This window comes from Cnephaeus nilssonii, assembly GCF_951640355.1.
Source record: "Cnephaeus nilssonii genome assembly, chromosome: 17".
Classification (NCBI taxonomy): domain Eukaryota; kingdom Metazoa; phylum Chordata; class Mammalia; order Chiroptera; family Vespertilionidae; genus Cnephaeus; species Cnephaeus nilssonii.
Window position 1 is genome coordinate 56,074,412 of NC_137088.1, and position 11,520 is coordinate 56,085,931.

The following is an 11,520-nucleotide window of genomic DNA, read 5'->3' on the forward strand; positions in this document are numbered from 1 at the left end:
TTGGACACAGCATATTAGCCTTTTATATATATAGATGATTGATGATTAAAAAACTTCTCTAGACCTTTCTAAGCTTATGTTTTGAATTCATGCCATCTCTTCAGATATCAAGTTTCAAAAACATCTTCACTGTTGCTTCCAAATAATAACTTTTATATGCCCTACAACTTGAAGTATCTTGAGTCTGTCAGGGCTGACTTCATTCCTTGCAGTATTCTGAAACAGTCCTTATTCCTTGCATAAGATTGATTGAGTGCTATTTTTCCAGGCACTGTGCTAAAAACTTTCTATACCTTACCTCATTTCATCAGCACATTCATCTTTTAAAGAGTTAATATTAATATTCCCATTTGACAGATGCAGACATTGAATGAGTTGCCCAAGGTAAAGCTACATGTGGGCTGTCTGCATGTGTGAGTCCATATTCTCCCACCACACTAGGCTGTCTACTGATGAAAAATGGGGCTAAGTTTCTCTCTGTGGACAGACATATCAGCTGTTCATTTGTTGGTGAAATACTGGACTATTCAGAGATTTGCTGCCCACAGGTTGAAACCACTGTCCTGGATCCTTACCATGTCTTCTCCGAGTTGGAGTTTCCATACCTCCATCTGTTGACTTCCGTACCACTCTCCACCATAGCATGCTTGTCCACGAGAAACCGTCTATCTCTGCCTTCAGTTTTTGAAAACAAATGTTTAATTTTGGAAACAAATATTTAATTTACTAGGAAGCCTAGCTGACATAGTATCCCTGCCCTTCATTTTCATTCCCTTTCCAGCTCCTCCTGGGACCATGAAGGATTTGGGTGGTCCTTTGAGCTACTCATGCCCTGATATTTCATTCAGAGATGGAAACTTGGGAAGATGGGGTCACCTTCCTTAGCATCCAGAACCTGAGCTAAGGTGACCCGTGGAGGCCACTTCTAATCGCTGAACATCATGCTGCTTTAACACATCTCAATGTCTTGACTCTTGCTTGGAAGTAGAGAGATGATGTGATGGTGATGGTGGCATATGCACCTACTTCAACCTCAGCACCCTTCAGAGGATGGCAGACATCCTGTATGCTCATTTTCTTTTTATTTTTTCATTTTAGTTCACATTCAATATTATTCTGTATTAGTTTCAGGTGTGCAACATAGTGCTTAGACCAGTGATGGGCAACCTTTGAGCTTGGTGTGTCAAACTTCGCCAAAAAACTGAGCATAACTCGGGTAGTGTGTCACTTTGAGGAAAAAACTAACTCCAAGACTCTAGTCGCAAATGTTTCATCCTCGGCATGCGGCCGCGTGTCATCAGAAATGGCTACACGTGTCAGTGCTGACTTGCGTGTCATAGGTTCGCCATCACTGGCTTAGACAATCATATACTTTACAGAGTGGTCCCCCCAATATTTCAAGTACACCCCCCCGGCCCATACATAGCTTTATAATATCATTTTTTTCCTCCATTGACCTCTCTCCGGCCACTTCCACCCCCAGCACATGCCCTCACCCCCAGTGACTGTGTCTATTGGTAATGCTTATATGCATGCATACAAGTCCTTTGGTTAACCTCTTCCTCCTTCCCTCTCATGACTCCCCCCCTCCCTCGGCTTCCCTCTGAGGTTTGACAGTCAGTTCGATGCTTCCCTATCTGTGGATCTATGTTTTGTTCATCCATTTATGTTCACTATATTCCACAAATAGGTGAGATCATGTGGTATTTCTCTTTCTCCAATTGGCTTATTTCGCTTAGCATGGTGGTCGGCAAACTGCGGCTCGCAAGCCACATGCGGCTCTTTGGCCCCTTGAGTGTGGCTCTTCCACAAAATACCACGGCCTGGGCGAGTCTATTTTGAAGAAGTGGCGTTAGAAGAAGTTTAAGTTTAAAAAATGTGGCTCTCAAAAGAAATTTCAATCGTTGTACTGTTGATATTTGGCTCTGTTGACTAATGAGTTTGCCGACCACTGGCTTAGCATAATGCTCTCCATACCCATCCATGCTGTTGCAAATGGTAACATTTTTTAAAAGCAGCATAGTATTCAATTGTGTAGATGTACCACAGTTTTCTAATCCACTCATCTGCTGATTGGCACTTAGGCTGTTTCCAAATCTTAGCTATGGTGAATTGTGCTGCTATGAACATAGGGGTGCATATATCCTTTGTGATTGGTGTTTCTGGTTTCTTGGGATATATTCCTAGAAGTGGGATTACTGGGTCAAATGGGAGTTCCATTTTTAACTTTTTGAGGAAACTCCATACTGTTCTCCACAGTGGCTGCACCAGTCTGCATTCCCACCAGCAGTGCACGAGGGTTCCTTTTTCTCCGCATTCTCGCCAGCACTTGTCATTTGTTGATTTGTTGATGACAGCCATTCTGACAGGTGTGACATTGTATCTCATTGTTGTTTAGATTTGCATTTCTTATATGATTAGTGACTTTGAGCATGTTTTCATATTTCTCTTGGCCTTCTGTATGTCCACTTTCGGGAAGTGTCTATTTAGGTCCTTTGCCCATTTTTTGACTGGATTGGTTATCTTCTTTTTATTAAGTTGTATGAGCTCCCTGTAAATTTTGGAGATTAAACCCTTATCGGAGATAACATTGGCAAATATGTCCTCCCATGCACTGGGTTTTCTTGTTTTGTTGATGGTTTCTTTTGCCTTGCAAAAGCTTTTTATTTTGATGTAGTCCCATTTGTTTATTTTCTCCTTGATTTCCATTGCTCTAGGAGCTGTATCGGTAAAGATATTCTACGACAAATGTCTGATATTTTGCTGCCTGTGGTTTGCTCTAAGGTTTTTATGGTTTCCTGTCTTACATTTAAGTCCTTTATCCATTTTGAATTTTTGTGTATGGTGTAAGTTGGTGGTCTAGTTTCATTTGCTTTTCTATCTTGAATTAATTTTTAAAAGACACTATAGTGAAAGAGAGGTCCACATTTTTATTTTTAAGTGAGTTAGGAGACAACCACTAAATAGAGAGAAATACTCCACAAATTTAAAGTATTGAAGTAGAAGATTTTATTTATTGTGAAGTCATATTGTGAATAACTTTGTCCCCTCCCCCACAGTGGCAGCAACATCATCTTTTCCTGTTTATTTATCTAGATTAGGAAAGTCAGTTGTAGTTTTACTAAATTTGTCACTTGAAGAACTACCTTCAAAATGGCCTAATCTCCTCAGCGTTTCCCTCTCCAACTTTGTGTTCTCTCATGAATTTTGTTTATATTGTAGATTGTGGTCTGCTTATTGCAAACACTCTGTTGCCTTTTATGATAAGAAACAGCCTCCAAATATTCCTTTAATGAGGAACAAATATTTCGTTTAAAGTGAACCCTAAGAGAGAATATCAGGGATTGCAAGATAGGAAATTAATCTGTTGTATTGATTGTTATATTAAAAGAAAGTCCAACCTATTATTTCATGCATTTCTCCCTTCAGTTGCTTAAAAATGTACTTCAGAGGGAATTTGAGACACCTCTTTGTAGATTATACCTTTATTCTTAGGACAAATTTTCTAAACAGTTTGTAAAAAACATTAATTTTTCCCTTTGGATGTTTGTGTAAACATCTGAACAGTTCTTTAATAATGTTGCATGAGCTTCAATCAGGTTTATCTGGGATCCTTTTGGTCTTGTCTCCATTTTCCTTTAAGACCTTAAAGGGCATCTGTTTTGTGCCAGCTACGACGAGTACCATTATTGCTACTGAGAGACTTGTTCTTGGTGGTAGAAAAAAATAGAAACGGGATGGAAGGGATAAAGGTGATTGAGTGTACTGAACAGTTACTTCTGCAAATAGGTAGTCATTAAATGTCCTTTAGTCACTGCTCTAAGAGTATCAAATTAGGACTGCTAAATCCATTCCTTGTAACTTTGTATCCCAGTACTATATGGAAAGTTAGTGTGTTCAGCAACTACAAGGCTTCAAAGAGTATACAATTGTGTGTCCCATTGACTTCCTTCCTAATTAGTTAAGTGCCATCCTCAAATTATGCTTCATAGGTCCTTCCTTACCTGATCATTTATCATACTCCCTCCTCCCCTTCCTCCCTCCTTCCGGTCCTCCCATCCATCAAATATTTATTGAGTATTTATACCATATGCCAGTCACTGAGAATAAAAATAAATACAAAAGACCCTGCTCTCAAGGGAAAAAGACAATTAAACAAATGAAATGATTACCAGTTGGATGAAGTGCTGTAAAAGAAGGAAACATTTCCTGAGAAAGCACAAACAGACGTGGGTGTTTCTGCTTCAGGAAAGATGGGCAGGGGAGACTCCCTGGGGAAGAAGTGTACCCCGTGAGCCCTTACCTGGAAGATGAAGGAGTGGCCCTGGGAAGGAGCCCCTCCTCGCTCTCTCTACTGGTGATAGGCCTGCACCTGGGGTGTGGGGTTCTCTGGTGGGAGCCCCTCGAAAGCTGACCCTCTCACACCCTCACTGTTGGCTTCCCTGCAGCACTGAGAACAGTGTCCTCACAGGCTGGGGCGTCATGGGTGGTGGAGTCGGGCCTTTCCGTGGCATCTCGCTTTCCCCTGCAGTTAGCTTAGTGCCATGTGCGGAGAGAGGGGTTGGTGCTGAGAGGGGACTCCTGGAGCTTTCTAACCACTGTCGTGGCACTCTTCGTCACCTCATAGTAAGGCTTTCACTGAACAGTCAAAAGACATCCATAGTAATTCCAAGTGGACACTTTAAATAATCAAACTGTACAATCAAAGACTTCTTTATTCAACAAATAAAGGGAGCTTACATTCTTGAATGTTTTACTGCCACCCTTAGAGAGGTATCTACAAAGGATATCCTATATAATAAAAGCCTAATATGCTAAGTGTCTGGTCATCTGGTCGTCCTTTCAACCAATCAAAGCATAATATGCAAATTATATGCTAAGGCTGCTCAATTGCTTGCTATGACATGTACTGACCACCAGGGGGTAGACAGTCGACTGGTCGACCAGTCGCTATGATGTGCACTGACCACCAGGGGGCAGACACTCAATGCAGGATCTGCCCCCAGCCCACAGGCGCAGGCCAGCCAAGGTCGGTGCCAGTGGGGGCTCCCCAATGGCTCCACTTGTTGCCCCACAGATCAGCCCTGATCACCGGCCAGGCCTAGGGACCTTACCCTCGCACAACTTTCGTGCACTGGGCCTCTAGTATTGTATATAATTATGGGCATTATAATATGTGATATTATATATTACTGGTTCACAGGCCTGACTTTACATTAGACTTTTATAAGAAATCTTAAAAAACAACAACACAGAATTCCAAACCATGCCCCTGTTTGTTTCAGGAAAATCCCTGACATTTAGGCTTTTAAATGCTCTTGAGTTAATTTTAAGGGGGTGGTGTGGGGAGAAGGGTCCCAGGTGCTTCTGTAGGACTACAGGTTTGGGAGCAGTTGGCTGGCACTGCAGTGGAGACCCGTGAGACCTGGTGATGCTTCCTTGGCTGCGAGGAGGAGCTAGAGCCTGGGTCCTTACAGTGCCGCACGGGGCAAGCCCTCAGTGCTGGCTGCTTGAGGCTGTGTCAAGGTGTGAGCTCACCGAGCAGGGCAATGGCTGTCAGAAGGAAGATAGAAGAAGACTGTGCATTGGGGCAGTAAAGCGTTCGATACCCAGATAAGATAAGAGGAATTCTGACTGTGGTGAAGCAGTGTTTCTACTTCTCTCCAGCAGAGTTTTGGAAAGGATAACAAGTAATGCCTCTTATCTCTTCTCTAACCCATTCAACACAGTGACTGAGTATTTCCTCCAAAAATATTCTGAGACCCAAATTTTATATCCAAAGAAAAGGTTGGCTCTCTCTAGGATGATTGATAATTTTAGGTTCCATTTCAGTCAAGGTCATCTTTTAAAAGGCCAGTAAAAATTCTGCTGACTCTAGTTGATTTGTTGGAATTCGGGGCGAGGAGTAGTAAATTAAGATTTGAAATGCATTATAATACAGGTAATATTTTCACTTTGCATTCAGTGTTTCGTTTTCTAAAGTATTTCTTTTTCTTTACTATCATGTCTTAGTTTGTGTTTAAATTAGGGTTTGTGTATTAACCTAATGTGTGTGTACAAATATACAGTTACTAGTGACCCGGTGCACAGATTCGTGCATATTGAAAGGAAATTAATTAGAAGGTGTCCAGCAGGGCAGGACTGAGCAAGACGGGCCGGACATACCCTGGAGCCAACCTCCCACAGTCCCTCCCCTGCCAGCTGCACCTGGGGTGGTGCTGTGGCTCGAAGGGCATCTGCTGAGTGAGTGGGGTCCCTCCAGCAGGTGGGGTCCCTCTGCCTGGCCTGCGGGGATCGGGCCAAAACCAGCTCTCTGACATCCCGCAAGGGGTCCAGGAGTGCGCGAGGGCACTCTGCAAAGTTGCTGTCGTACAGGGTGTGGAACACAAATGCAAGTGTGTAGTAAACCAGATTCAGGGCGACAGTGCCCCAGCAACAACATAACCCACGGCCCAAGGTGGAATCTCGTGGCCACGCGAGGAATTGGGCTCCCTCCTCTATGGTTTCAGGGTGCGTCATCCAAGAACCACTGCTGCTGCCAAATCACTGCAGCTTGGTAGCTCCTGCGTTGAGCGTCTGCCCCCTAGTGGTCAGTGTATGTCATAGGTACCGTTCGGCAGGATACTTAGCATATTAGCCTTTTATATATATAGATATATGTGTTTAGATAACCATGTGGATAGTGAAAATGTGCACAAGAGCGTTGCTTATGTATTATAGAGTAATTCATTTTAACACCAACCATAGACTGTCAGGGATACAATGGAAACCAGACCATGTGGCTCCTGCCGCTCAAAGGACACCTGCAGAGTAATGGGGTGACCACCTGGGGAGCAGTCTCAGTCCGGGGAGTGAGTGCAGCGCTCCAGGAATTGTGTAGGTGGTGGCAGATGTGCACACTGAAGTCCCGCTTCAGTGCATTTGATGGTGGGCGTTGCCTTGCTGTGTCCATGCAGATTCCTGTAGAGCACTGGTGCAGTAAGATCTTTCCAGAATACCGTCCATAAGTGGGACATATGCCCCTCAGAAGTAATTGTATTTAAATATGATATAAATGGTCGATGGATAGCTTCCTTGGGGTGGTGGGTTGCTCAGGGTAAAAAGCAGGCGATGTCATTGTGTGAACATGCCAGGGAGTGTTGGGCACCATCGTAGGTCCCTCCTGGAGGAGTGGAGTTCCTGCTGGTGGTTTCAAGGTCTACCCTGAGAGCCCGTGCAGGGTACAGACTTTTTCTGTGTGTAAGCATGTAATACGTCAGGATTTCAGTACTAAAATGTACCCGATACCTTGTAACTTAATGCAGTTACAAATAGTGCCCAAGCGGGCAGAGGCCAGCTCAGCTTTTTAAAAACAATCCCCTGAATGTCCTGATACGGTAACGTCCTGTGCTCTCCATTTTCCTTGGTCTCACACTTGCTCTGTTTCTGGGAAAGGTGATGTGGGATAACAGGCCTGACCACAGCGTGAGAGCCACTCTTAAACTGTGAGCTTTGCTGTGTGTCAGAGACCATGCCAGTCGCCTGGCACGTGCCGTCACCTCTGTCTCTAACCGGAACCGGTGGATGGCCGCTCCCTTCCTCAGGTGAAGAATCCGGGCACAGAAACTCAGTAACCTGCACCTGGAAGGTCCTGGGATCTGTAAGGGCGGATTTCCTGGATATGTTGACACCAGAACTGCGTTGTTCATTTTCCTGCCGTCCTGTGCCAGAGGCAGGAGGAGAGGTGGGAGGCTTGTGCGGGGAGAGTGGCATCCGCGTCAGGACCCAGCGCGTACCTGGCATGTAGGAAGTGCTCAGTAACGGGTGAATGAACACCATTCTGGTATCAGGGCCTGGGTTCCTCCCCGCTACCCCCTTCTACTTACTGGTCTTTAATTTTACAGTAATCTGCTCACTCTGTGCACCCCTCCCTGCCTCCTGCCCTCCTCCTATGAGCTGTCTGCCTCCCACCAGGACCTGCAGTGGCCAGTCTTGCCCCTTCTGCATTTGGTTTTCAATACAGCAGCCAGACGGGCCTTTCTAAAGGCTCAGATCTGAGCCCATGGCTCCCCTGTTTACAACCTGGCAGTGTGCCCGCTCATCTTGGATCAAAACCAACTCCTCTTTTTTGGCCACCAGGTCCTACAAGCTTGGGCAGGCACGGCTTTGATCTCATGGGTTCCCACCTTCTCCGCGCTCTGTACCCGTTAGACACATGGGTCTTCCTTCTAACTTCCCACCGCAGGGCTTCTGCCATGTTACTGCTTCTCAGGACACTCTTCCACACAGATCTCAGCCCAGGTCCTGCCTGAAGGGAAGCCTTTCCTGACCCGTGCCTCGGAGGCTTGTCCAGCTCCCTGGAGTGGTCATCACATGTCATTACATATGTGTGTGATTATTTATGTGTCCCACTGCACTATGAATCCCAAGAATTTATACAGTGCCTGACGTAGTTGGCAATCCAGAAGTATATATTAAACAATGAATGAATGAATGAATGAATGAATGAATGAAAAATGAACAGAATAAAAAGAGCTGGAAATAGCTTGTTTGAGACTTCTGGCTGGATGTTTCCTATTATTAAAGGGAAGTTTTAGGAAGATAATTTCATTACAGTATGGAATTTGAGATTGATTATAGCTTATAGAGACTGCATTGTTTTCCAGCCAGTTACTTTGGACAAACTCGTAGGCAGAGAGGTAAGGGAACCTTCCCAGGGTCACAGCTGGTCACTGCCAGATGTCTTTGTTCTGACCTTGGAGTTGTGTGTGGGGAGAAAGATCCTGTTTTCATCACTGCTGGCATCTCTGCTATGCGAGTCCACAGGAACAGCATCAACATTTGATAACATTGCAGTTTTCATGTTGGCATTTAGTGTCTTTTAAGAACATGTGTTTCTGTGTGTTTTTTCTTATAATCAAGTGTGTTTAGAATTTAATTGCATAACAGTCTAAGAATGCACCCATTTATGGCCTCAAGATGTGCATGTCCTGAAAGGTGGTACCCACGATATGAAGCAGCTTGCCTCTGACTCCCCCAGGACTGGGCAAGGGCCACCTTCTTGGGTTCTTGGGGTCTGAGGCTAAGGACTGCTGTCAGCAGGAGAGCTTGTGCCTTGAGCAAGCTCCCGGTTCCAAAAGTGCCTGCTCGTGGGGCAGGACAGCCAGTGGTGTGTGATGAGTGGATGCTGGAGATCCCCTGGCCAAGAAGGGGCACAGCAGCCCCCCCGCTCGCCTAGATTCTGTGACTCTGTTAAGTGTTAAAAACTCTCTGCTATGTGAAGTCATCTCTCTCTTCTCATCCTCTAAGAATGGTCAGCGCCGCAAGCCTCAGCGGCCCCTCACTCTGGAGGGCTGAGTGGGCCCCCGCCGGCCTGGCCGCCTGGGTCCTTGCAGAGCCCTGTGCTGTGTGAGGCAGCACTTTCGTCCTGCAGGTACAGTAGGCACTGGATTAAACAGGTCTGCTGTCGCAGACAGACACCAGGCACCTTTTAGCAGGAGCTGTGTTTGGATTGGAGTTTCCAGGGCCTTATCAGGAGCCACCCCTAGTGACACAGCCAGTGCCAGGACTAACTTTGACTTTCACTCTTCGCCAAGGGCTTGCAGAACACCTTAAAGGAAAAAGATGGAGGCGCTGAGAGTTCAGATGTTCATGCCCTGTGCCTTTGAGAGCTTGCATCTGTAAGTGAAGTCTTATTCTGGAAATAATCCAGGGACCACTTAGCAGGAGTTATTTTTGTTTTAAGGGGAAGGCCAGAGAAAGGGAAGGTTTTATTGGGAGTTAAAACACTGGAACTGTTTCCTTGTGGCTTTATTCAGCTTGCACTGTGCCTCTAGGTGGGCATGACAAGGAGAACAGCAAAATTAGGGGGAATCGGAATGCTAGCCTCTTTGCCTTTCTGTTTAAATTGATGTTGGTGTTAAGTTAATAATGCTCAAAAATGACTGCTTGAAAAAACCTCAGAACAGGGCTTGATTTATGATTACAAGGTAGACTGTAGTCCAGCTTCGTTAGGAATTGGGAAGGATTTTCTCAGGAAGAAGAGTGTGCTTAATAGTAACATTTGTTAGAACTGTCCCCTTGCAGACACTTGGGTTTTTGCTTCTTTTTCACTCCTGACTGGAATGGTAACAGTTGCATTAATAAACATCTCCTTTGCATTTCTACATATTGATTGTTTTCTCTTTGAGAGGAAAACAAAACATCCAAACATCAGAATCATCTGCCGGGCATATACATGTAGAACGAATTCTGAAATAGTCAGTTTCAAAAAAAAGTACTAAAATGGAGAAATACTAAATGGATGATACCTCTCCCCACCTTCTTTAACATTTACTTTCAATGTTAGGTGATAAGATTTGCAAATAATACTAAGAGTTGTATTCCTAGGTGAATAGGCATTCAGGCAAACCAACTTATGCAAAAGCCACCTCTGGGCTTAATAATTATTTACTGAGCGTTCCTGGGTCATGAGAGAGGCTCTGTTTAAGTCAGGAAAGGATTATGTTCAGCAGCTTGTGAAGGTGTTTAAAGACGGCAAGAATAATGGAAAAATACTAAATGTAGCTGAACTATTTTGAGAATTTGATTCTTGAAAGAAAATTCCCACAAATTTAAGTGTGGCTAAAGTTCATGTTCAGTAGGTATATCTTAAAAGGTCTTATAGAAGCTATTAAAATTATTTCAAATTTCTTGTGCTATTTTTGCTGCATGGAGTTTACTTTTATGGGTGTTTTTTTCATGCTGCATGTCTTTAAAACAGTTTAATTACTTATCTCTTTAAAATGATAGGTAATTTTTATGAACAAAGTATACACATATATAATTATGTCTTTAAAAAGGTATCATGCTAGAAATGTTTAAATTTCTACTTTGTAAAGTAGATAATAGTGAGATGATAATCACCACTTATGATTCATACTCCATAAGAATGTCCTCTATAACTTAATAATTTTTAAAATCTTAATTTTAAATTGCTGGATGTTGTGAATGGCTAAACGTGTCATTCTGATGCTGCGTAAGAACAGTCGTGCTGTCACCCTTGAATGAGTGCCAAGTTCATCTTGATTTCAACTACTTTTGCTTAATTACTTTGAAGTTTTGTTCTGGTTAACAGAAATACTTGCGTGGGAGCATGCTTCCCCTGCAGACTCGCAGAATGAAATTCTTAGCACATCTCGTTGACAACCTTGTCCACTGAGCTGTTGCCCATTAACTTCTTTGTGCCTGTTATTTCAGGGAGGGCAGGGCGCACACTTTGAGTTAATTTTTTCTTGTGTATTTTCCTCCAGGAAAGAAAGGCACAGCATAGCAACAGTCTAAGAGTTTGGGCTCCCTCGAAAATCACTTTAGTTTTCACTAGTTGTGAGATCAGAGGGTACGAGTGCAGGAATTAAAATGCATGGCGAAGAAATCCTAGCCAAGCTTTTACTGACTGTCTGTATGGGGTGTTGACCATAGCTCATTAACACATTTGAATCTCATATCCGCTGGATGACAGGTACTTTTTCCTGCCTGTTTTGCAAATGAGAACATTGAGGT

The 11,520-nt window shown here is 43.9% G+C and overlaps 1 protein-coding gene across 11 annotated transcripts in view; it reads left to right on the plus strand.

Moving 5' to 3' along the window:
* MITF (melanocyte inducing transcription factor) overlaps positions 1–11,520 on the plus strand; it is a gene marked incomplete at its 5' end in the record, with an annotated part of 254,096 nt that overhangs the window by 137,308 nt on the left and 105,268 nt on the right. For 2 of the 11 annotated variants that reach the window (XM_079794743.1, XM_079794744.1), the window contains one exon: positions 9,604–9,659. The exons of the other annotated variants lie outside the window; for them this stretch is intronic. In XM_079794743.1, coding sequence (XP_079650869.1) covers positions 9,604–9,659 — 56 coding nt within the window. Of the gene's footprint in view, positions 1–9,603; positions 9,660–11,520 lie in introns of those variants that run through there. 11 annotated transcript variants of the gene reach the window in all.